Consider the following 27723-nt stretch of genomic DNA (forward strand, 5'->3'; position numbering starts at 1 on the left):
GATTGGGATGCCCATCTAACCAAGAACTTTCTGTCTTTCAGAAATGTATTAGCCTTCATTTTAAAGCAAATGGCAAATGTATACATGTGACTAAGGAAGAAGGTCTGGAAGGGAGGGAATGAGATTGCAAGCATATGCCATTTTATATGGTATCATAAGTACCATGTGCATCTCAGATTACACAGCCCAGTAAAACCTATCTAAAGGCACAAAGCATTCACCTGGCATGGCTCCTCCCTGTGCTCCATGGGGCAGCAGGACTGGACTATACGGGAAGGCAGGTCACAACAGATGCAGGGCAATGCAGGTAGGAGCAAAGAATAAATACATAGGGGCAGCAAATAATTACAAGAGAACTTTAATAGCAATCTAAAAGTGAGAAATGCACAGCACTAACTCCATGTAGAAAAGTTTCTGTAATCTTCAAAATTAAATTCAGATTCAGTTCAGACTGAATACTTAGATACTAAGGTACTTCCAAATGATACCCAGGAAACACAATGCCACAATCAATACGGGAAGTATATGGCCACTGAATTTTCACTTTGAAGATAAAATGCTTCAGGAAAAACAAACACAATCCTCGCCCTTAGACTTCCTGCACAAGACTGACATGAAAAACAGCCATTGCCACATGGACACCTACTAAATCCTAAAAACTACTTGCTAAATCCTGCATATATGCTAAACTGTGTGTATTTTAAATTGAGCTCACGTATATTTTGTAAAATGACAAATGCAGATTTCAAGCCTTTTCCTCAGAAATAGGTATACATTGCTTTCAGTGGAATGGAGAGCAGCAGGTTGCCAAGAGAAGGCAAAAAAAGAGCTGAAAAATAAAAGTTGAAATTCAGCTCAGACTCAGACTGCATTTTCTCCTCATAAGGACTCTGCCACTATGCATAGGTGCAGAAGGGAACAGAGAAGTTTGGAAGGAAGGGTATTGGGTTATTCTGGCTGCCAGGGAATAAAAGGGGAAAAGGGAAAACGGTTAAAGATAAAGGGATAGAGAAAAACTGAGGCTTTGGGGGTGGAGGAGAGAGGAAGAGAAACATTGTAAAGTGGATGCCAAATTAAAATTAGGCAGAAGCCTAATTTTGGCCTCTAAAAAGAAGAATGGTTCACCAGAATAACTGTTTGTATCACACCGCTGTATTATGACATGACCACTTCCCATACCCTTTCATTAATCATTCTTCAAGGCAAATGCTGCCAGGCCAGGCTAATGAGCCAATCTTAAGATCAGTGTTAAAGACAGGAGTGTCACAGAAAAAGCAACTGCTGATGAAACTAACTGTGGAGCCAGTGATGAGATATGACATAACACATTTATTTATTAGACCACATTTACAAAAGAAATGGGAAATCATCTGCTGTTATCAACATAAATTTTCAGGTGACTGCACAGTGGGTGCCGAAAGCAACAAACATGCTACCGTTAATTTTATTTAGTATTGACACTCTACTTGGTATGCTGTGGCTCACTTGCTGCAGAATGCTAACAAATGCTTCATTTTAGGAAAACTTACAGCTGGCCCTTGAAGGCCTGAAGTGGCAGCTGCAAAACTGTTCTGTTACAGATAGGGAAGCTAAGGTGACACACGAGTTTGTGCAATATTATTGCATAGTCTGTAGCGCTTCCACCTTGGTTTGGACAGCCCTGGGACAGTGGATGCTGCAATGCCTCCCCTTACGGGATGCACAGCTTCCACTGACAGTTTCTTTTGGTGAAAACTGGGTCAGGCCTTCAGAAGGCCCTTTCTTCCCCACAGTGGCATTTAAGAGTGCTGTGTTGCAGTAGTAAAAGATCAGAGATCACTCCAGTTCACCTCCTGGGGCACTGCTCTCCAGATTGTCACTATTGACATTATTGATTTTAACCTGTGCTGTTACTGCTGGCTATCCATGTTTATTTAATTTTCCTTTCCTTTGCACTATAAACTCTGGACCTACCATGTACCACAGACTTCATCCTCTTTTTTTAGCCATGCAGAAGGCCTTTAGTGTTATGGCTGTATTCAGTCATGTGTGAAAAGAAGGCAATCAAGGGAAGCTGTCTATCTACGATACTGGCTTTTCCACTAGCTCTCACTTTTCTAGTGAGGGTTTTTTTTTTTAGTGATTTTTGTAGTGATTTTTTTTGTAGGGATTTTGTAGTGATTTTAGTGTCTGGGTTGTTTCAGATGAGGCATTTACACTGCATTTACCCCATCTGAACCTACATGCACTTCCATCCAGTTTTACTGTTGTTGCTGTCCAACTATCGATTGTTCTTTCACACCCCCTGAAATCTTACACTATGCGTTGTCTTGCCTACAGTAATTTGCAATTAAAGCAGGGCTGAGACTACTTGTTTTATTCTCTCACCAGTACATCTACACTGTGGTAGAAGTATTGTGAAGCACATTAATAATTATGTACATTGTACTGAGAAACATATCACACCTCAGAAGTCATCTTGTGGCATAATACAGGAGAACTACACCCCTGTAGCAAGGCATCAACCACAAGCTTGCCCTGCACAGATGTTAAGGTGCAACAATATTCAGTTGGCTGGCTGGGAAAAGGCACAAAAGAGACCAGACAAGTGAAAGCAAGACACATTATTCGCCTAGACTGAACTTTATTAAACTAAAGATTTTAAATATTTCTACACCTATGTTTGCTTTTTTACTGCTGTTTTATTCACCTGTAGAATTATTCTAGCAGCTTTATGTGGTTGTGAGACATTAATAAACAAGGTCGCTGAGCTCCCTGTAATTGCAAGCATATACAGCCTAGAAAGAACAGAAGTAGACAGGGAATAAACTGAGACAAAAAGCCTAAGTATTGTTCCCCGAGAGTGGCCAGTACTTGTACCTTGGCAGATGCATGAGGTGAAGCTCCCTGGTCCAACAGTAGGAGTGCCACTTTTTGATTATCGTAGTGTGCAGCTACATGCAGTGGTGTTAAACCGCTCTAAAAACACATGCAGAACAAACAAGTGCTGTTACAGACCCTCTCTAGGGAAAACTTAAGAGTTTGGAGAATCAGAGGAGATAAGGTGAAAAAACACATTTGTTATTCATTCATATACCCAGAATCTTTGATAACTTTAGAATCAAAAAACAAAGAGAGATTTGAAAATCTTACGGAGCTGTGAAAGCCCTTTTCAATTATCCTAGGGAAGATGAACAGAGAAGCACGTATCTGTGCTGCCCTCAGGACAGAGCACGTAAGGAATTTTGACCCTGAGGTCATACCCTCGGTAATGTTTTTCTTTTACTGCAGTGGATAAGTAAACTGTCCCTTGGATCTGTAAAAATCCAAGCTGGGCTAATTTAAAAAGCTTGAAGTCCTACTAGGCTTTGCCCTGTGTGGGCAAAGAGACGTGGGGGAGAAGAGCCAGCTGCCTGAATACTCTGATAAAGACTGTAAATAGTCTGGGGAGGAAGGTAGGGGAATGGTTTGTCTCCATTCCCCTAGATGGGTACAAAAAGGACATCATTTTTTTGCCAATTAATGACAATAAAAGTCACTCTTGTCAAGAGTTTGCTGGCTCTTGACAGCCCCAGCAGGTACTGGAATATTACACGAAACCCATTCCCAACCTGTGTATATAAGTGTCATGATAAGTAGGTAAAAGGATATTATTAGACTATTATGTGCATTTAAGTACTTGCTGTGCAAGTGGCAGTGGCTTCTTCTGTCCTACCTTTCCAGAAGCATCAGGAGATGCATTCTTCTGAAGCAGGAGATTGGCTACCTCAATTTTCCCATATTTTGCAGCCACATGTAGAGGAGTAAATCCTTTCTGTAAGAGAAAGCAGTTATATAGCAGACTTGTGCACTCTCTTTCAAGGTAAGGTTTGTCTCTGATCTACAAGGGTACTGCTGTTTTCATCCATCCCCTTACATAGTCCTGAGTACAGGCAGCAAATCTGCAGATTACCATCTGCCTGGCAGGTCTGGAGGCCCTCCCTTGCAAGGCAAAGCCTTATCTACATTAAAACAACCATAAAAAGGGAAGAGTCAGTTCCTTTTTTTGCACCACCAAAGACCCAAGGACAAGGCTGGGCAGCAGCTTATCAATTCCTGTTAGGAATTTCTGCCCTGCATTTCTTTCTTTCCAAGAAAATACATGTCTGACCACTGAGATATGTTATACATCAGACTCTGAGGTAAAATAATGAAGCTATGTACCCTGTTAATAATAAAATGCAGCTCGTTCTTACACTATTTTTATGTGTATTCGACTCTTGCAGCATGTAATTCACAAGTAGCACTTGCTACAGGAATATTTTACTATTGAAGCTATCACTTTTGCAACTCCCTTACCTTGGTAATGATAGATAAAGATGCACCATGATCCAAAAGAACAGAAGCTACATCTTCATGTCCTTCTCGAGCAGAAAGATGCAGGGGCGTATAGCCAGATGTTGTAGCTGCATTTGGTGATGCTCCTTGTTGTAGCAGCTGCTGTACTATATCTGCTTTTCCCAGTCGAGCAGAAATGTGCAGCGGTGTTTGGTCATCCTAAACACAAAGGAAACAACAGAGTCCTACATGAGAAAATTGAGGCTCATATTTTGACAAAAAATACTTGCTCTGATTCTATCACTTTCCAAAATTGCAGATGAGCATTAATTCTACTGAGGTCAATAGTGAATATTGCACACTGTCTTTGTCATATAATAAAGATACCTTGTGCTTTGTTGATGCACCAGAAAATATGCCAGACAGGTATTCCAGAGCATTAATTCTACTGAGGTCAGCAGTGAATATTGCACACTGTCTTTGTCATATAATAAAGATACCTTGTGCTTTGTTGATGCACCAGAAAATATGCCAGACAGGTATGTAACCCATAACAGTAAATAAAGTGATCAATATTTTTTTTATAACCTGGATTTGCCTCACTTTGTTTTCCCACTAAGGTGCATAGAGTTTCCAGCTGAATTTGAGACCTTTCTTAAAATGCAGCAAATGCATAGCTCTATTCTTTACATCTAGATCTCATTTATGATTCCCAGCAACATCTAGCAACTTGTTAGTTGGGATGGCCTGAGATGCTTAGCATATTATTGCCTAGTAACTTGCATTGAGTATCATATTTTGTGCTTTTTTTAAAAAAAAGGTAAACAATTTGTTTGGTATTTTGCAGATAACTTTACAGTGGATGTAACTGAAGATAAAGCATGATGCTGAAATTCACTGTTGTTTTCTTACTGGCCATTCAGAACACAGTAATCGGAATAGTTTTAAGTACAGGGGTTGCCTTGTCGTGAGTCTCATTGTTTACTTATTTTCCTTCAGTGAAAACATTGTGGTTGTTTGTGACCTTGTTCTGAGTATTTCTTCCTGTTCCTCATAAATCTATTCAAACACCTTTCTGACCCCATTTTTCCCTGCTGAACTTCCTACCTTTTAAGCACTGCTACCTTATGTCCTGCAGCAGAGTAGTTCTGGGATGTTCTCTGTTAGAGACTTCTGCCCATGCCCATCCTACAACAGTGATTTTACACCTTTGGGATTTAGGATGAAAGTGTCAGGATGTGAATGCTGCTTCTCTGCAGGGAAATTCTGCTCTGACTGGTAGAAACCCTTTATGGTTCTTAAATGTTTCCAGTTTATGCCTGTTTCCCACAAATTTCTCATGGCTGATGTTAGCACTGGTGTATAATCTATTACTTGCATTTAGTTGTTACTTATGATAATGAACTGATCAAAGGCAATAGACGTTTGCACAAATTAACTAAATAGAAAAGATTTGCGTGATTGTGTTTCTGAGTGCAGGCTGTTCACTTTCGAGGCTGTTTTTGGAGATTTACAGATCAGATGATTCACTTCTGTTGTCAGACTGCTTGCAGATATGAAGTGTATCTGCTATAAATAATTAGTCAGAGTTCCTTGTAAGTAGATAATCTTACCAGTAACTTTATTTGTGAGCCAATTCACAGATGAGATTCACAACAAAAAATAGATTTCTTTGAAACTGTATCAATTTAATCACTATTTAAAAAAAAAAAAAAACCAAAACCAAATCCTGAGTCTACCTAATGAGATTGCTATTTATTGCACCCATTTATCTCCTTCCCTTGTCTGTTGCCTGGAACTCTCTTATTTCCATAACTTTACATGTTTCTTTAGTGGCTCTTGACCATTTCTTTCTCCTCCCCCCTTATAATCCTTAGTTGCAATTGTTTCTATAGGTTCTGTTTCTTCTTTCCAGCCCTATGTTACATCCCCTTACTGTGCATTCTTACTTTAGGAGGTGTTCTTTAGCAGTATAACTGGTTTTGAATGCACACAGGCTGATGTTTTAGGATCATGATGGGAGACACCAGCAGCCTAGGATTTACAGTTTTGCAGAAATAAAAGCAGATTTGAGGCGTTCCTCCCCCTCCTTGCTTCCCACCCCAAACCAAAACTCTTCAAACACGCAATAGTTTATGTTAAAAGCTGACCACCAACCCCCCCCCCCCAAAAAAAAGGGCATGGTATCAATTTGAAATCTCCTGTCTTCTCTCTTACATACAGACCACTCATGACTACAGTAAGAGAATACATAACAAAGTATCAGTGGTCATTACTTCAAGGCCCTTGGCTTCATCTCCCTTTCTCTTGCCGAAAGACACATGCGAGATGAATGAGATTCCTTTCTTTGCTAAATATAGATAATCTACGGTTATAATACCTGGACCATCACCTTACCTTAGCTTTAGCCTCCACTTGGGCTCCATTTTGTACCAGGTATCGAACAACCTCTGTTTGGCCAGCTCGGGCAGCCATGTGCAGCGCCGTTTCTCCTCTCTACCATGCAGCAGCAAAAAGAAAATATCATTAAACACACACTGCAGGAAACCCCAACATGTTTCGTAAATACAAAAATACTGGTGACCCAGTTCAGAATAATCTCCACTATAATATTTTGTAGTAGTTGTCTGTGAGCAAGATGGGAGATTAATTCAATATTTGACCTCTTAGATGTATACTACAAAGCAGTTTATTTCAGGGTCAGTTTCCCAAGACAAAAGTGCCTCTGTCACTAGTCTTTTGCTGAAAAGAGACAGTGCAATTTTTGTGTTTACTAGCATTTTACTGAGCGTTAAAATGGACCTCCATTTAAGTAGGGCCTAGTTTAGTCAAACAAAAAATTTATTTCAAATTTTGTATATACAGATACACATATATTTGGCTTTCCTCCTGCTGTGCCCTATGCCCCTACTGTGATTTTTTATCTAACAAGCACTGAGATGAGTGAACAAGAGGAAAAAAATTCATTACTGTGTACATCAATCTAAGGTTTCATTGATTTTATGAAAGAAAAATCCAAGGAAACCAGAATAAATTCAGGAGAAAAACTCTTTTTATATATTTGGACATCAGTATGTCTTTAGCAAACACCTGCTAACTTAAAAATGGTGTTGCATTTTTATATAGCCTAATAGTATTAGTAGATGCAGACCTTAATAAAAGCTTGTCTTCTAAATGCTCCTGTGTATGGAAGGTGAAAGGGAAATTTTAGAGGCCAAACTGTTAAAAAGAATCAACCAGTTTCTACTTTCCTCCTATTTCCCAACTTTCAAATATCTATCTAACAATGACTTCAGTTTGTACGCATGTCCTAGGAGCCTTAGGGCACACAGTGCACATCCAGTACAAAAGCACACTTGTACAGCTGTATGGACACAAGCAATATGTCCTGACAATCTGCTGCAATCTGTTGATAGCAGCAGAACTTTCCTTAAATGGTAGACCCCCAGGGTCCTGGGAAAGCAGTGCTCAACAGTCAAGTACACATCTCAAAAATCACATATGAGGAGCTACAGTTCACATTCTTCACTTCAGAAAATAAAGAGAATAGAGTCAGCTGAACATCAGCCTCTTCTGAGGTTTCCTCAACCTGTCAAGCGTCTCCCAAGTAGGAGTCAGCAGGCTGAACTTCCCCATGACTCCAGTAGGAGCCATGACTACTATGGAGGTGAATGGTAAACACCAGGTTTAGGTGCTTCTTCATGACAGTGCTGCTCCCAGATATTATAATCAATTCGCAGTTCTGCCATGCTGAAAGGAAATGTGTTACTCACCACGTTGGTAGTGTTGGGTGATGCTCCATGATGCATTAGCTGCGATACAATATTTACATGTCCCATGAAGGCAGCAACATGGATTGGAGTTAGGCCCGACTGAAAACCAAACCAAAATCAAACTTAAATACCTACTTCCACATTCCTTTACAAGAATGCCATGGTGAGCAAACAAGCTATTCCAAAGTAAGTAAACCCAAGTGCTTGCTCTTCTGAGAGGATCTTCTCAAAAACGTAATCACATGCTTAAACTAATTGTTAAACTGTTAAACTAAACAGAATTGGAAACACCTATGAGTGTTCTGCGAATGCAAAAAAGATGCAGCGTCCATTGTCCCCACCAAATCCAGTTGCTTTTGGATGAACAAGAAGGTCTATTGAACTTAGTGGTGAACTCCATTCCCACTATTTCTGCAGGAGAAAGGAAATTCAAAACTGTGGCATCAAGCCAGGGAGGCATAGACACAGATGACATGGATTAAAGATAATTCCCCCTTCCCTCAGGACCTTGTGACACCATCACCATCACAAATCTGCTGCACCATTGCCCTTATACAAGATATAAAAGACCAACTGGAGAGAGAGAGAGAGAGGGAGGGAGGGAGAAGGGGGAAAAAGGGAGCAGTCATTTAGCAGGGCATGACCTAAAGGATTTAGCTGTAGAAATCCAATCAATATTTAATATTTCTCCACATAGAATTACCCTAAAGCCTCTTCATAGAGCCTCTTCCTGCTTCTGCACAGCTGTACCAACAGTCAGCCAGAGGTTGCAGAAGGGGGTTTTGCTACCAAGAGAAGGAGAAAGCTCAGTGGATCTCTGGAAATCCCCTGATTTAAGCAGTGTCCTCATAGATGTACACAGCTACAACGAGGGTAGATGTGAGGAAAACACACTTTTGTTCCTTCCTCACACAGAACAGCAAACATAAGCAGGAAGGCAGAATAACTGGTTGAGTATGTTATTTCTTTTACCTGTTTCACGTAATTTAGTAAATGCTTTTAAAATAATAGACTGCAGGAAAAACGTGTGTCATCTTTGATCATAAATACTAACTAATACTAACTAATGCTTTGCATTTAAAGGGATAAAATTGAGTACATAATTTTTCTACTTCCACACTGATTAATACAGAGGACAAGCATTGCATCTCTTCTGTTAATGTTCTTTTTGTACTTCTCACTCCTTTGCTAATATGACTTCACATTAGACTCTGAAAAGTGCATCTACAACTAGGTTTTAAAAACTAGTCTGGATATATGTGACATATAGCAAGTGCTGTCTCTGTTCTTTCTCAAGAAAGTCAAAAAGGAGCTGTATGGTTTGCTACTGAATAATTAGTACAAAACCCCATGCATCAAATGAAACTCCATTTTTGGGAGATGAACTGCTCCCAGTTGTACCTTCTTTGATCAATGGAATTGTTTTTTTATTTTCTAACCTGGCTTCTTCCATAGTGGCCAGACCTTCATACATGTGACCTTTCCTCCTAACTTAGTAGAATATACATACACACAGACAAACCAAATTTTCCATAGGTGCGTAATTAATCTTTAAATTGTGCCAATAACTGGGTGTAGACTATCTCATGTTGATTGAAGTAATAGCATATTGATTTCTGTCTAGCTGATTTGTGATAACCCGTGACGGTGGGTGAATTTAACTTCTGTGTGGAAAGCCAAAACAAAATCTGAATTAAATCACCTTTCAAAAGAGGTCTTGAGTGAAGCACAGTCTTCACCTTGAAGTCCATAACAGGGTGAATTTCAGTGCATTACAGTAAAAAATTGGAGTAATTATAGATATTTTAAATATTTTAATGTTATGTTTCACTTTTTTTTTTTTTCCCAAAGCATATAAATTGTTTGGGTGTTATGATCTATTAGGATAACTGACTTTATTATTCAGTTTTATTATTTTGTAATACCTGGCTGAAAATAATTGTTGACTTGATTGGTACATGTTCTTTTAGAAATATTTAAATAGAATCAATATAGTCACAATCAATTTTGTAGGAAAAACAAAGACAAATGTGAAAAGACCACTTCTTACCTCAGTCACAGCTTGAATTGATGCACCGTGCTTCAGAAGAAGTTCCATTACTTTCATTCTGTTCTTCTTGCAGGCTATGTGAAGAGGTGTGAAACCATTCTGTAAATGAGAAAGAACATACTTTTTGACACTGCGTATGTCATTAAAAAGTAGAATTGGGTATAGAATACATCATAACACATTCCTCTGTTTTAACGAAACACCTCACAGATTTCTTTTGACTTCACTAAATTTTTAATGTAAAAGAGAGAAAAAAATAATCTAAAAAGAAAAATACATATTTTATAGATTCATAGAATGGTTTTGTTTGGAAGGTACCTTAAAGATCATCTAGTTCCAACCCCTGTGCCACAGGCAGGGACACCTTCCACTAGACCAGGCTGCTCAAAGCCCCATCCAACCTGGCCTTGAACATTGCCAGGGATGGGGCAGCCACAACTTCTTGGCATAACCTGTTCCAGTGTCTCACCACCCTCAGAGTGAAACATTTCTTCCTCATTTCTAACCTAAATCTACTCTCTTCTAATTTAAAGCGCCTTGCCCTATCTCTACATGCCCCTGTATAAAGTCCACCAACTTTCTTGCAGTTCCCCTTTAGGTACTGGATCTAAGGTCTTCACATATAGCCAGTTTTAATGATGAAACATTATATTATTTTATAATAAATATATCCTACTCCAATATATAATGATTTTTTTTTTTTCAAATTTTCAGTTCACCTAAAACTAGCAAAACCTTTATTTTCGCTTAACATATTCACAGTTAACTGGTTGAGGGTTTTTGTTGCAGTTCCTAATAGGATCTTTTTCTAAACTAATCTTACTTTTTTTTTTTTATTCATTACCTGACAGTTTACTATAATTATTTTGCCTCTTCTTTAAAAAAAATTCCATCTTATTTAGTGTGAACAGGAAACAAATAAAATGGGAAAATAAGCTGTCCATAGCATGCACAGCTGGTAACATTAGTGCACTGAATACTGATGCTGTTCTGTATATTCGTCAAAAAAGCATTTGCAGAATAATTCTGAAAAGAGCCAACAGAATCAACCCCTCAGATCTGATCAAAATTAGCACTTTTCTACATACCATATAATAAAGAATATTGTATGCTTTTGTAATGTGAGGTCAGTGTAATTGTCTGTTCCAGTTTAAGTGTGAGCAGCTCTCAACTCTCTCCTTAGCGGTGGACAATGTCCAGGGTAAGCTTAGATGTGTTTCAGGGAAGAGTGAGCCTGAGCTCCAGACACTGCACTCAGATTTCTTCTACTTAATCATCCTGAGTGGGGATCAGGACAGAATAGAAGGAAGCACTAAAAGATTTAGGGGAAAAAGGAAAATTGTGGCTGCCACTGCCAGCAACTCTGACAAGCTAAACCTGATGATGATTTGATTATGTCAGAAAGTGAAAATATATATTACAGGCTTACAAGCCTCCCCCCTTGCTGGTTATAGTGAACAAATCCCATATATCATAATACTTTGACCAAAGACACCTGAAGACAGGTTGATCTGACACAAAACGGAGGGGCTGAGAGAAGGAAATCTGTGGACCCTGGGCTGTTTTCAAGAGAGTCAATCCCACCTGGCTTGTGAGGGTTTCAGGAGCTCACATAATATTTCAAGAACTGAATAAGTTACTAGCGTCAGGGCTCTGAAACCAATAGTCAACCCAACTAATGTCAGAGCCTAAATTTGTTACTGAAGAACAAATCAAAAAGACATTTTAAAAACAATGGATTGCAAGTATAATTTTGAACAAAACGCAATAATGCATTGTTTGTATTACAGTAACAGATTTTGTTGCTGAAGTTGTTTTTAAAGTGGAAAGGCAAATTACTTCATTGACACAAAATACCGCAAATAGTTATGTTTCTTATTCCTACTTTTGACTGCTTCAGGTATTTGAGAGCTAATAAAAATTCTCTCAGTTTTAAAAGTTACTGTTTATTTTCTCTTTACAAACATTTAGAAAATGAGAATTCTCTCCATACCAAAAACTACACCAGTTATGTCTGCAGTTGCTTCATCTAGTCAGAATCATAACAAGATACCAGGAGGAAAAAGAGCTCTAGTTACACTAGAAATTCATAAATCACTGCTGATCGTCCATAAGCAAAGGTCTACTCTGATTGCATGATACATTATTAACACTTTGAACCTTGAGCATCCTCTCTTGGGCTGTAGCAATACAACATATCCTCACTGTTAACCATCAGCAGGCAGAAAATAACTCTCAAATAAGTCTCACTGCAACTTTGGAAGAATGTTTAGCTGTGAACAGTAACTCGCTGTGTACTTACCAGTGCTTTGGCATTAGGATTAGCTTTCTTGTCCAAGAGAACCTTGGCAACTTTATAGTGGCCACAGTGGGCGGCAACATGCAGCGCAGTCAGATAGTCATTAGTGACATCATCTACAGGCACGTTGTGCTGAATCAGAAGCTGAACACAGTTTAGATGATCTCCTTGTGTTGCCATGTGCAATGGAGACAAACCATTCTGTGAACAAAAAGACCCAACATTGATGGGTTATAGAATGCTCAGAGAAATGAAACTCCTTCACTTTGTTTTTAGAGCATTTGTTGTATGAAGAATTTTACAAGCCCAGAGAGCACCCAAAATAAACTTAACATGTTCAGTGTAACAACGAGGGTTCTTACTCTGGCAAAAGCTATGTGGAATTTGGAACTTATTTGGTTAAGAGTTTGTAGGCAGCTCAACATTAAAAAACCATTCGTACCATACCAGCAATGCTCTAAATGTAGCTTATTTCAGCCAGCATAGCTCAGATAAATTGCTCAACTTAGATGAATTGTGTGAAGAACAGTAATTTAGGACTTCAAATAACCTAGCGAGGAAATTTTCTGTTTTTAAAAGCTGCATTAAACTCACCACTCTAATGTAGACTGCATATTCCTGGCATGAGAGAGTAGGTCAGAGCATCACTCAGTAATCACTCCAACCTTTCCTCATCCCTCCATTAGTTTTTTCCTGAATTTGGGTTGTACGCATGCCTTACTGCATTATACACCTATGGAGACTACTCTTCCCAGACAACATCAGTACAACAGCAAAAGTTTCAAGTGCAACTGGGATAAAAATATATGAATGAGACCACTGCGATGTGACCTATCAGTGGCAGTGGTAAAGCTCTGTTTCATCAGGGAAACACCTGAGAGAGATTCATGTTTAGGAACAAAACCTGTACTAAGAATTGTGTCTGCAGTGCTTACAATAGTTAATCAACAAGCTACCGACATATATTACATTTCCAGAGTAAAAAATATGAGATAAAATTAACATAACATCTATAAATGACTGACAGTACACTGTGTTTGCCATCATGCAGAAAGTGAAACTTTTGCTCACAGATGTAGTGCCCTCGTGTGACGGCAGTTAGCAAAGACGAAGTAGCAAGGTAAAACCAGCTGAGATCTCAGGCTTTCTGAAACAGATGATTTCTTTCTTCTCCTTTCCCATACCCATATCATAACAGTAATGACAAACATTCAAAATAAAGATGGATATACACAGTGAAATAATTTTTTAAAGAGACAAGGAAGAAGGATGTTGAAAGCAAACAAGCTAATACTGTCAGAATTTGAAAGCAGTTTACATTCAGTACTGAGAAGCAGACATTCTTGGATACAGTTATATCTTTCAAGATCATCTCATGGGCATCTCACTTGTGATTTATATTGGCTTGGATAAGCCTCTCTCCCATTCCCAAAGGCTACTATAGGAATTATCTGCATGGAAGCTTGATACTAGCAATGAATTTTAAATGTTTTCACTGTCTTCCAGCGTAGTTAAACAGTGGAATAAAAAAAGATTAATTTGCCTTAGCCACCAAGCCCTCTTGATAGCAGTTTATAACTAATGATGTTTTTTAGGTGATAGTAAACATATACTGTTCTGTTTGATTTTTATAAGAAAGATCCTTCAGGTGAAAAGTGTCATTCTTCACAACAAGGGCCAATAAAATCACACTTATTAATGGAGTAAGAAATTGGAAAGATTATATGGGAGTCCCTTCTAGGAGAAACTGATACAAAAGAGGCTGGCAAGTGAAAAGAAGGGAAGAAGCAGAGCAGCCACATGTCAATTTGGGAAAACCGGCAAGATGCTTGACAAAAACCTGTCATGGATGAGAAAAGTCCAGCAACTAGCCAGACTTTACACAAAAGAGCAAGAGACAAGACTGGATGCTGAAAAAGTTCATGAAGATAAAATACCATTGGAATATTGGCTTTTGCTATGATCTAAACCAGGCTTGCTCTTCATTCTGCTGCAGTAGAAGATACTCTGCAATCTTACACAAGTCAGTTAATATTTCAATGCCTTCTCATTTTTAACATAAAAATACGACATGTAACAATGTTCTCCTGTCCCATATCCTTGTTGTGAGAGACAATTTACCAAGTCTTACTGTAAGAAGTAAGGACTGTAAGAAGATTTGGTACTTCAAGATGGAGTCACTATATAAACATTGTTATCTTACTGTTTTTATGAAGATTGCCAAGAAAATACTAAAAGTTGAAGTTCAAGATCAATCAAAGATGTTGACAGTCACATGATACCTTAAAAAACCCAACCAAAACAAAACACAAAACCCCCCAATAAACAAAAAACACAAAAGACGACCATGGAGATGAAATAGAGTATTAAATGCCTGACTGGGTAAACAACATTATCAGTGGTACACAGATTTATTTTGTAGCTGTGTCAAAGGACTTTAATCAGGGAAAGCGTCATTAACTCTGGGAAGGAAGGGAAAAAAAAAAAAAAAGGAAAAGAGCCAAACAAGCTGGAAGAAGCAGTAATTAAAAAAAGATGGACACTGATACACAGAGATGTCATTTCTCATACAGAAAATCACTAGCATACTCAGGACTAGAGTTCGAATTCTTTCAAAGATGTGCCCTATTTCCAATAATGTATGATTTAATTTAAAGAGAATGGAGACACTTATTTTTGCAGAGGACAGTACCATAGTTTAGTGCCAAATGAATGGATTCATTTATATCATTCAGAGGTATTGCTACTTCTTAGCGTACTTTCTGAGAACAGTAGAATTAACACACCAGAAGGAAACTCAGGAAGCGCTCAACTTTCTTCTATTCACTTTTTAACACATAACATTATTTTCCTTCTTTCAGAGAGGCTCCCATTTTGCTGAAGGTGCTTGTATAAACCTCTGCAGATGAACATCCAAAGTGCATCTTTCAGTCCTGGGCTATTTCAAACCAACTATCCCATGTTCTTGTCTGCCTGATTTTGGCTAGTGAACTCTGAGCCAGGCTGTGTGAATCTTCTTGGGAAGATGAGCAAATTAAAAACCTACATGCCTTGAAGAGCGGGTTAAATTTAGGGATAACACCTGACAATACAAAATCCATATTGAAAAGAAATGTAGTTCCTTAGGAGAGGTTCTCATTTATGATGGTGGAAACCAAAGCAATAGGGTTTATGGTTTGTTTGTTTTTTCTTTAAGTAATTAACTGAGCTACCAGAGAGTATGGAAGAGCCTTAGTCCCTGGAGTATGAGCTCTAGGCTCTAAGAGTGGCAGTGGTGTGGAGATGTGCCCGAGAGGCACCTAGACAGCCCCTTGCTCTCTCCCCCTGCTCGTGAAGTTTGCAAGTCAGGGCTGTGGGAGTCCACGGGTACTCCACATGCAAATGATGGGTGGATCCTGTCTGTCAGATTACCCATGACAGCACTTGCCAGTGACTCACTGAGCAGAGGAAAGCTGGTGCCAACCTTCCCAAACAAATGCTAAATATATTCCAGTAAGGGGGGAAAAAAATCCAAAGAAGAAGGAGAACTGCAGAATATAGAAAGGTGCTGAGACAGAACAGAACAGGATGACAGAAGAGAGAAAAGAAATAATATAAGGAAACAAGAAAAGTTGTTGGAAATACGTTGCTTACAGATGAAGAGAAAACATGTAGTGGAAGGTTATCTTGGGAAAGAACCTCAACAAATTGCACAATCCAAATGTCAGCCCTGAATGGGAGAGTCATGGATTGTAAAGGTGCTACATAGCAGGCTGCTGCACTGAGATTTAAAATCACCAATAAAAGCACAGCAGAGACTACTACCAGAAGAGCTCTGGCAAGTACATGCTTCAATGCCAACCCTTAGGTCTAAAGCAATCTGTACATGCTGGCATAGGTGATTTGAAATTCGATGAAGAATTTTGTGTGATAAACTGTAGGGAGATAGAAATTGGAGAAACTGGTAATCAGGCTAAGTTCTAAGGAAATATGAGCTGTCTCTGCAAAGAGACATCGCTCTATTTTTATCTCTTGTCTCTACTCTAGCCTTAGGGTAATTTGGTGCAAGCTGAAGATATATTGTAATCACCATGTATTTATTCCAGGACCGATACAGAGATTTTCAACTACTGAAATTCTGAGGGGTAAGGTTACCATACATGCCTTTTTGGTTGGCACAGAAACCTTTTCTTCTGTATCTCGATTTAACACATTTTACATATGCAGACGTGCGCTACATACGGCATTCACTTTGGAGATCTCCCACACAGTTACTTTAAATAGCTATAAAATAGGAAAGTTATTGTCAAATCCTTAAATAAATGAGACATGCAGAATTACACTAAAAAAAAAAAAAAAAAAAAAAAAAAAAGTACAAGGATTATCCCAGCAGAAAAAAAACCAGTTACCTTGGTTTTGGAAAGAATAGGGGCACCACGATCCAGCAGCATTTCTACAACTTGTTCATGACCACTTCTTGCTCCACAGTGGAGGGGGGTCAACCCATCCTGTGGAACACAAGTATTATAATCAGTTAGTTTCAGAGACAGCAGTAAAATCTTGTGCACTTTCTTTTTAAGTCCTATGATATCTTAAGGAACTAATTAATTCCTACAGGATGCTGCTCTTACACAACTGAACAGCTGAACCTGTTTATTCAAATGGACAGCGTACATTTTGACTCTGATTTTCTAAACATGTAAATAGCCATATCAAATTGGTGCTCATGCAGTGGGCTACTTTCTGGCCCTCACTATACACACAGTAAAGTCATAAGTGCACATATAAGAAAAAGATGAGATTGCATTTCAGGTACTTTTCGCCTGCATGCTTTTGAGAAAACTGAGTCTTTCTTTTGTCAGTATGCATCAAAGTCAATGGAAAGTCCTTCAGTCTGAGAGGAAAAAAAATGTTTCCTACTTAGACTTTTTTTTATTACACTGATTTTGACAGGTATATATTAGATGAGAAAACCATAACCCCAGGTGATAAAAGTGTGTTGGATTAACTCTGTCTCTTGTCTTGTAGACTGTACGTGTGTGAATTCCAGCTGAATGACTGGTCTAGAGTCAAGGCATATTGCCATTATCTCTTTCATAAGAGTTTGCTTAGTAATAGTTATAATCACATTAGAAATACATTCCTTAAATAAGAGGAAGACTCTTTTTATCATTAACAGAGTTATTCCAAACTGATTTGATTATTCTTTAACCTGTACCCTGTTTACAATGCTCAAGTAACCTACTGTACATGAATGCTACAATGAAAGGTAGCACATATGCCTTGAGTAACTCTGAGTAAAGTCACATGGAGCTTTTCAATGCCATACAACATAGTGATTGTTACCAATAGTGATATTATAGTTTCAAGAAAAATAAGGAAGAAAAATTAATGTTTTCAAAATTAGTAAGAGCGAACATTTGATGTGGTACAAGCAAAACAAATATACAGGAGATAGTGTCACACAGAAAAAATAGTGCATTTTCACTATGTCAAAAGAGGAGCTTTTATAAGAAAGGTTGAAACTAGTAAAGAAGAAAGATAAATACTTATTAGTTTTCCAAATACAAGTCATAAAGGAAGGGGCCTTTTCCCAGTGCCTTTCGGCACTCTTACAAACACACACATCGTACTATTAAAAACACATATGTTGTATTGTCTAAAATATGTACGTCACATCTTTTTTATTAAAAGGATTATCTAAAATTCCTTCTCACATCCTGTGCTCAGCAGTTCATGCACATGCATTCTGTTCATCTCTGTATGATAGCAAGATACCTTCTTAGACATATTTTCCATGTGCAATTACAATATTCTTTCTTGATAATTGCTAAACTATTACACTTTACTAGAACATCAGCTTAAGGACTGCAAAGCGTAGAGGGCAGCCAGGGAGAAGGAGAGAGACTTACGCTCTCCTGCTGCTACTTTCTTGCCCTGCCCCAATAAGCCTATGAAAGATAGCAGACAGAATCATAGAATCACAGAATAGTTTGGATTGGAAAGGACCTTAAGATCATCTAGTTCCAATCCCCCTGCCATGGGGAGGGACACCTCACACTAAACCATGTCACCCAAGAAATTGTTGTGCTTAACTTTTTCTGCTAGTGTCATTTAAAACTTGTATGGTTCTTGTGCATGTTCTTCCACTTAAGAAGAACTTCTTACTTAAGAAGTAAGGCATATGTTTTTGGCACAGATGAAGAAAAGACTTTGTTCAGACTCAACTTGATCAGGACTTGGAGTCATTTGTTCATGCAAGATGAACACAGTTTAGGACACTATGTTCTTACTGGCATCTCTGGAGCTGATGCTATTGTCATTTCTGCTTCTTTCTGTTATTTCAGCCCATGAAGTACAGGGAAGGGCATCTTGTTAAAATGATACTACACAAAGTAGAGATGTATTGCTCAAAAAATGTAAGTAAAGAGAAAGAGAAGAAATATTAAAACCCATGAGTGGTATATTTATCAGCTGAGTTATAAATGTGTTGCCATAGCTTCACAAGTGTTTAAAAAAGGTAATGCATATTTCCCATACAGTAGGTTCCACAGGCAAGGGCATAGCAAGTACTGAGCAGAACACAAACAGCTAATATAAAAATATTGCCTACACACACACATTAAAAAAAAACCCATGTATGGGAAAGAAAATAAAACCTAGCAAGGCTAGGTAACTAGAGAACTGTAGGCAGGAGATGAAGATCATGAACATTAAGTTGTTAATTCTTTTTACTTCCTATAATTATCACATTCTCCAGGAACATCAAAGAAAGATACTCAAGATGATCATGCACAAAACTGTAAGTTAAGGAACATTCTCCAGATTTTATACCCTTCCAACTCATTCCACCAATATACCAAGGGCAGTACATACCAAGCTCACAGAGGATGAGACACATTTGATCATCTTCACAAACTAGATTAGCTCCTTAAAAATTACTTTAGTGCTTCCCAGAGCACAATGTCCCAACTGTCTCATGGTGCCTACCCCCCAACCCCCAGCTTGTGCCTATGTCTGACAAGGTTCCTGTAGCGCAGGAGGCAGCAGGCAGTCGTGGTTGGCCAGCTAGAGCTTATTCTAGTCCACACCGCAGTCACTACCACCAGATGTATCACATGGCATGACACAACATTACAATGCAATGTAGGTGCTTGTTGGGACAGCCTAGCTATAGCTATAGTTAAGATGATGTCAGGACTCCCACTGTAAAGAGCAAATACACTTGAACACAGCTTATTTAGCTGCAGAGATCTTTCTTTTTTGTGTCCTGAAAAGACACTGTCTATTCACCTGGCTTGGTTAATTGCTATATGACACTTAAAGCATGTAAAGAAATATGCAGAGGCAACCTGAAGAACAGATCATAGAGAGATTTTGTTTTAAAAAAGAGAATCTGAGATTAAAAGAGACTGCTCTGAACTCAGAATGGCTTCACTGATTTTGTCAGGAGACTTCCTAGTTGCTTATTTACTGTTCATATAGACTATACTATGTGAAGCATAAAATATGGTACGTGTGTTAGGCAGCAAACTTGCCTTACTATGATAGTCTGCAATGGCTCAGAAAAACCATTACAAACAATTATGACAATAATCTGCAGATTAAGGACTCTATGCACTGACATGATAAATCATATCTGTATTATCTATCCCTCCAGAGAGCCTGAAAGCAGCTCCAGCAAAGCCAGGAGGACAATAGGAGGAGTTCTGCTTAGGCACAAGCTTCCCGTAAGTATTGCACACCCATCTTGGGGGCTGCTACTCTTTCTTTAGCTTTTATTTCAAACACATACCACACCCCTCCAATAAATGAGATCTAAGCGCTGTTACTGGCCCCTGTTGAGACTTGGATACCTGTGTAGCTTCCTGATCTTGTTCCTGGGGTCACAACTGGCTTAAGGTTAGCAGACGATGGTGCTGACACCTGAGCACCCCTGCTGCAGTGTGTTTCCCTGCCACCACATGTGGCTCTAAGGGACCCCTGAGCAGCATGTACAAGCACAGGTCAGCCTCCCAGTGCTCCCCAGCTACCCCTTCCCTGTCAGTGCTCACCTAGGATTTCCCTCACATAATGGGATCCTCTGGGCTGTACCCCAAATCCATGGTATCCTTATTACCACAACTCTCACATCAGCAAGCATCAGCTTCTAACCTAGTATATAAGCAATGAAATTAAGAACAACACTCAGTAAAAACTTTACTGTGATGCAAATATTCAGCAAGGGCTTGTCAGACTGAGCCAAATGGCCTTGGCAACAGGCACTCCAATCCCCTGAGCCAGAAGTAGAAGGTGTGCTTCCCCAGGGGTGCAATTACTGCTGCCTCCAGGGTTCAGCATCCCTGTTGCTGCTTAATAAGTCTCTGTGCATGTGCTTTAGCCTAGCAGAGCTCTGTATCTCATGGTCCCTCCATGCTCTAAGTCTACTGAATTCTTCACTTCATTGTCACTATTGCAAACTGCCTCTTCAGTACAACAGGGTGACAAATGAGGTTTGCTCTACATGCTTTTTGCATGTGTAGGAAGAGTGCCAAGTCAGCGTCATTCTTGTAGTTATTTTATATCTTAATATATGTGGCTTTTCTGGAGCAGCTTATGTATGATCTGATGCGCCTTAAAAAAGCATATCCCACATGTTTTCATGTAGATATGAGTGTTGGCCTGTAAATTAGCTGCAAAATCGAAAGAATGAAGATTATAAACACTGTTAATCCAGGCTAAAATTTGCTTGCTGCCTGCTTCAGACACAAATTCACTTTGGCATATACAGTATTAGACAGCCAGAGCAAATGAAGCTAATTTAACCAACCTCTCTAAACTCTCTTTTTTAAAAAGCCTTTTTTGGAAGATATAGAAAACATAATCAGGGCAGCATTCAATAAACATGTTACATGAGGCATTAATAGGTCTTTGCTTAGAATGTTAGTTAAAAACATGAACAATAAAAGCTGCCCCGTATGGACAAAAGCAGCACATAGGTTTTGAGGAGTGCCCTTAAGAATTTGGTACAAAGCCCCCAGGTACCAGCTGCTAGACATCTCACACACAAAAAGGACAGATAAACAGCTGGTTAAAATAAACTAAACAACATAAGCATGAACTAAAAGAAAAAACCAAAACAAAACCAAACCAAAACCAACCCAAAAATCATATGGCTGGCTCTCAAATAGTTGTAAGATCATTTCTGGAAATAACCTCATATGCTTACACATTATCTCAACTCCTAGCTACAGTTTGCAGATGTGCAATGATATTTGTGGTGCTCATCAAATCCTAGCCCTAATGAATAGAGAGAAACTGGGAGCTCATGGATGACTTTTACAGTGATTTAAACAGGATAAGAATTTAGCCCTTCACATTAACCTTTTGTGCAGTAGTTCGGCACTGCAGTTTTTAGGACCATCTGCCAGCAGCAAATGCAAATGCTCTTGGAAATGACTAAGGAGAAGAAATAATTAGTCTAACTTATTTAATACTCAGGAAAGGCTTTATGAATTTGTCTATAAAATAAGAATGTTTGTGAAAAATAAATATAGATATATACATGGAACATATTTCCAGTACCCCATATAGAGAATGGATTGCAAGAACAGAACACAAACTGACAGCTGAATAGCTAAAAATGTCACATCTAAGAGTCAGAATAGCAAATCCTTGCATTGTTAGTGTTTGGTCAACAACACAAACCAGTATCTTCTGCATACTCATTTAAAGGTGAAATACAGACCTCATACAGGAGAAAAAAAGGCCTAGGAATTTCTGCCTCCAAGCAAAACAAAGCAGCAATTTTCAAGAATTTTTGTCCTTTCATATGGGTACAGAACCTTTGCCATTCACCTTTATGAAGGTATTTTGTGTTCCACAACCAACATTTGCGATAATACCATGGTGTCCAAGACAAAATTTTAACCAAACAAAACAAAACAAATCTGCCCATCTCTTTAAAAATCTCTTGAAAAAGAAAGCATTCTCACATTTATAAATCTGGTAATAGGAGCCTCACTTCTGTCCACGTGCAAATCCCACCTATTTGTCAAGTTGCATGTGCACTTAGCACCCACACCTGCCTCTCACAGACCACCACAAGGCTGGGCTCTGACTGGGGTCCAGCTGATAAGCATGACTTGATACATGTATCAGAAAAGGTAGCCTTGACTGCCCTTTGCCTTACAATGCATTCAGTACTGGTGGTGATGTTGCAAAAAGATATGACTTAAACTTTGTCACCCTATATGTTCGTAACGCCACTCCATGTCTGTGACATTAAAAAAAAAATGGTGCCTAAAAAAATGAAATGACTGCAAAGTTGACATACCTCAATTGTTCTGCATTGGAAAACAACATTGCGTGGGGTAGGAATAACAAGAGAGATTTAGCAGGAACATGTGTTATAACAGCTCACAACAATTAATATTTGCTATTGAATGTGAGAACTAGGCAGACACTCCTGAAACATTGTCCTTTTTTCATCTAGCAACACATTACTTTCAGCCTTCCACTGCTTCTCCTATTGATTTGTAAATCCTCTCTGATCTGCTCCAGTGATGCTCTTCCCTTTTCTCAGCAATGCAGCTGCCTGCTCAGTTCAGTGAGCCTCCTCGGCAGAGGCACACGCTGCCCAGACCACAGGCTGGTAAACCCTTGCCAGGATGAGTCAGTGATGCCAGAAGCAAAACTTCCACTTAGTCACTAACTGCCAGAAAATGATGCCTCTGGTAATGCCAGAGAAGTGCAATGATGAGTGACACATGTACAACACAAGCAGGAGAAGTTATGCAAATCCCTTCTAATTTATGGAGAGGACGGGTGTTTAGGGAAACAGGCAGTCTCTGGGGGAAGTCAGAAAAACAAACCACCGCTTCATGAAACACACTCATTCATTGCCTTTCACCTCACTGTGAAGCTCTGCCAGACTTAGGAGCTGTTAATGCTTCTGCCCTCTTCCTGGGTCCTGTTTCTGTCCCAGCCTATATTTTTTAGTTACATAACTTATCCTAATGTCTGACCCATGAGCAATGTGGTATAGAAAACTAAGCAGATCACAGATTTTTGTAACTAAAAGAAAAGAACAAGCTGCAGTCCAACTATTTAAAGTAGTGGTCCCCAATGTTTTGGCTGCAGTGGGCCATATAAATACTTGCAGAATCCCTTGCCATGCCCCTTTCTCCCTGCTCTGGCCAAATCCACATCTGTCATGCCACCAAAATGTGTCCGTCCCCACTACATGGTAGACCCATGCCCCTCAGCCTGGCAGACCCCATGTAGCACATAGAAGACTGGTATTTTAGCCCAGAAATTATTCCCACTGTTCACGTTATCCATGAAAAGTCATCTCTTCCATATTCCCTAATTAGAGAAATGAGAAACATTTTACAAAGAAATCATGAGTGACTTCTAACGGTAAAACAGAAGAACAACTAAAGAAAAATGTGGAAAGAATGAAGAGATGACAAAATAAATTGACCCAGTTTCTGAATTTGCCACAGAAATAACAAAATACAACTATGTCTAACAAGCACTGCTGGAAATCTCAGAAACTGCTGAAACAGTGGAAAAGCAAACAGAAACCTGTGGATACAGTAATAGCTGTAGGAAAAAAATATTCTTAGGGTATTCCTTTGAGTTGTTTAGAATGATTCTGGTGGAAGTTTAAAAAATGTAAGATGGTTAGGTGATAAGCTAATTCACGAAAACTGTAACTGTCAAAAAGCTCCAGGTACAGCTCCTGAAGGTTACCTCATATGTGCAGGAGCCTGTTGCAAAGCCCACAGTGCCACTAGTTCTAGCTTTACTTCCAAATATTTGAACCTTTTCCTTCTCTTTTTGCCACTGTGTAAGCAAATAAAATACCCATAAACTGGTTTGATTGGGTTTTAGCTACCGCAATTAGATATAACCACATACATTGAGCTTCTCAGTCACTCAGTGGATAGAGTTAGGTGTCAACCTGATAGAAACTGTCACTATACCTGGCACACTTGCTGACAAATCTGAGCCAGCAGCTGAGCACCCAGTTAGAAAGAGGCTGAACTGCATGAAACTCATCAGCAACATTGCGCTCTGTGGAACTGCCCTGTGGATAACAAAAGGCGAACACACACTGCAGTTCAAAGTTACGTTTTTAGCATTCAAATTCTGAAATATCTGAATTGAATTCTTGTCTTTTAGTATTTTCCTGTACATTCACCTCTATCCTCAAGTAGCTTGAAGTAGCTTCTGATGAAATGTTCTGCAGAGAACATGGAAAATTGTTGGTTCTGAGCTTTGCCATACATGGTGTTTCATACATTGCTTTGAGAGATCTAAGTTCTTAGAATCCTACTGCAACCATTTTATAAAAAAGAAATGCAGTGCAGCTATGGTAGCCTGCCAGGAAGATGAATGATTTAAGCTGTACAGCAACTAACAGGTCAGAGGCAAGAATTCCACAGAGTCACTCACAACATTCACACTTAAGCTTACCCTCGTTTTGGCATCAATTTTAGCTCCTCGATCAAGTAGGAGTTTGACCATATTTGCATTTCCCCTCTTCGATGCAACATGCAAAGGTGTGATATCATTCTGTGGAAGAAAAAACATGAAAGTAAATATCCATATATCTTTCTTTCATGAACTCTATGATCAGTTTGCTCACAGAATAAATTATGCCCAATTTGCTAAAGCATAAGACAGTTTTGTTTCCCTGGGAGCACAAAAGCAAAAGGAAGTGATGTTAATCCACACATGTGAATTCCTGGCCTGATACTTTGACATACATATTACGAAGACAAACAATCAAGTTGTGGTTGGAATTATAAGACGTGACTGTGCCTCAGTTCTCAGCTTTTGTGTAAGGGTTAAATTTATGCAATTTTACTGACTAAACCCTAGCAGTTTAATTCAGCTGTGGTTGTTTCTGAGCAGGTTACAATAAGGATTCATACCTCACGATTTCATCTGCCTTGCAGGAGCCATGGAAAAGATACAAAACCATTGCATCTGTAGGTCTAATTCAAAAGTGACAAGATGCCAGTGCTATTTATTTCTGAATATCATCAGCAAACTCTGAAACCCTTGTGATCACCTTCAATTCAGTTACACCACTAATTTTGTCTAATGAACTTGTTCCTCTAATTGACGTAATATTGTACTTGAAGAGAGACTGTAAAGATGTATATATGCGGTGCCTTGGCAGGCCTGCAGCATGCAGCAATGCCGCACATCGAGGACAGTTACATAACCAGCATGTGCACATGCAAAGACACTGTTTTAACAAAATTTAGCTAGGATGTTTTCTTCATGCTCTGATGAATCCTTTATCTTGTGGTGTATGAAGGCCACATCCTGTATATATTTGATCATATGGAGCCAAGCAAAAATAAAAAGGATATAAATAGAGCATGCGGCTACTGTATGAAGACAAATAGAATTTTAAAGAACGTGTTTCTGTGTATTCAGGGACAGGCAAACAGCTGTCTGCATAAAACAGCTTCCCTGTGGCTGAGCAGAAAGCGGTAAATTTTAGTGAGCATGTGTCCTATGGCTGACTGAATCAGAAAGGCATCCGTAGCCTTGAATAGCTGGAGAGCAGCGCAAGCATCTTACTTGGCCAACAGACTGTTAACAATGCTTCCTCAAAACTGCAGGTGAGTGGAGTGATAGAAAACCAGCAGTGAAAAAAGATCCCCCTCAGATGTGACAAGCTGACTCACAGCTTAATAATAATGCTGAGTATCTAATCCAGTATGCTACATTTTCATTTACACAAAATTTCACTATGAAGCTCTCAGCTACTAGAAAGTACTAATTAATATTATCACAGAGGTAAAATACATTTTAGCAAGATGAAATGACAGAGCTTCTTTCTCCAGTATTAATGATCATTAGAGCATCAAAGTAACTACTATTCCAGGATAGCTTCTAATTTCCTCAAAAAATGAGGTAAAACTAAAAGATGCTTAGCACATTAAACAAAAAGTATGCTAAGACTCATCCTTCCAGGGATGTAAAACTATGTGAATGCTTAACTTATAATTTGTGAGTTGGTTTTGAAATAAAGAGTTAATTCTATTTGACTGGGAGTTGACACTAGATATAATATGGGGTCAGTATATTACTGTATCAGCCACAAATAGGACAGAAGAAGAGAGCAGAAAAACAATTATGAGGAGATACTTTCTGCTTTTCCTCTATTCTCAAGAGGAAAGATGTTACTGAGGTCAGAGGGAGAGAGAGATTAATTCTACTCTCCTGAGAAAATACGATAAAGGAAATAACTTTCACATCTTCAAGTAAACAGGTACTGCAGCTAATTTAGTCTGAAGGATCACTTTTTTCCACCAAAGAGATTAACTCAGTCTAATAGACTTCAGGGCTCTCTTAATACATAAAAATAATTCAGAACTAATAAATTACTATATCATACACAGACAAGAAGTGCCTTTTCTAACCATCAATAAAGAAATGGAAGAGAAGGGACAGAATTACAAAAGATAGAACAAATACATATTTAAAGTCTGGTTCTCATTCATCTTGACACTATGCAAAATCAATCCAGCACAGCACAGGGGAGGGTATAAGTGCATAAGAATGTGCACTTCGGATCTAATTGTTTGCCAGCCCAATAGTTCAAAGCTTCTGTTGCCTTAAATGAAGGAGACTTAATTTTAGAGTAGATGGATAAGTGCTGGCAGATAGACACCTCAACTCCAAAAGAGATGACTTCCACTTAGCAGTGAGGTTTAAGTCATACCATTTGCTTGCAATGGCAGGGGGTGTGTGGGAAAATTAAAATATCACTTTCATATTTAAAAAGAAGTCCTGTTCAAATGACCGTCATATTTCTGGTTAGTATTGAAACTATCAGGAGAGTGTTGTTCTCTCTGAGCTTTTGAGAGGGGCAAGCACCTTGGCTGGCAATGTAGGGAAATTCTCCAGCACCGAATGAGAACTGAGCTCACTTCTGCAAGATGGAGCAATCTATCTTTCCTCTATTTGATCACCCGTCTTTATGAAAAACATATAAATTTAATGTCTCTAGGATCTTGAAACCTTGAGTTACATTTGGTTGAAAACAGGTAGCAAGTTCATATTAGGAAGAGATAGATGGATAAAGGATGTGATCACACATTTGACACAGTTTGTTAGGAAAACACAACCACACACAAATAACCTGAAATAAGAAATTGAACAAGAGAAATCAAGCAAATGAAACCTTATATGCTCAGTGAAATATCTGTCCTTATGGGTGATCAAACTCAGTTCCCCTTTCCTGGGAAAAGAGCACTGCAACACTCACTCCCTAGGAAGGAGGATGCAGTTTTCACTGTACTCTACTAACCTATTCA

The 27723-nt window shown here is 38.8% G+C and overlaps 1 protein-coding gene across 23 annotated transcripts in view; it reads right to left on the reverse strand.

The window, feature by feature from the left end:
* Nucleotides 1-27723, reverse strand: part of ANK3 (ankyrin 3) — a 373667-nt gene that overhangs the window by 97392 nt on the left and 248552 nt on the right. For all 23 annotated transcript variants that reach the window (XR_003991754.1, XM_032919982.1, XM_032919983.1 and 20 more), the window contains 9 exons: nt 24860-24958; nt 16807-16905; nt 12422-12619; nt 10120-10218; nt 8070-8168; nt 6694-6792; nt 4318-4515; nt 3695-3793; nt 2860-2958 (listed from right to left, as the gene is read on the reverse strand). Coding sequence is in view for 22 of the 23 variants with exons in the window: in XM_032919982.1 (XP_032775873.1) it covers nt 2860-2958; nt 3695-3793; nt 4318-4515; nt 6694-6792; nt 8070-8168; nt 10120-10218; nt 12422-12619; nt 16807-16905; nt 24860-24958 (1089 nt within the window). In the remaining variant the exon portion in view is untranslated. The remainder of the gene's footprint in view (nt 1-2859; nt 2959-3694; nt 3794-4317; nt 4516-6693; nt 6793-8069; nt 8169-10119; nt 10219-12421; nt 12620-16806; nt 16906-24859; nt 24959-27723) is intronic.

Source organism: Strigops habroptila, chromosome 5 (assembly GCF_004027225.2).
Source record: "Strigops habroptila isolate Jane chromosome 5, bStrHab1.2.pri, whole genome shotgun sequence".
Classification (NCBI taxonomy): Eukaryota; Metazoa; Chordata; class Aves; order Psittaciformes; family Psittacidae; genus Strigops; species Strigops habroptila.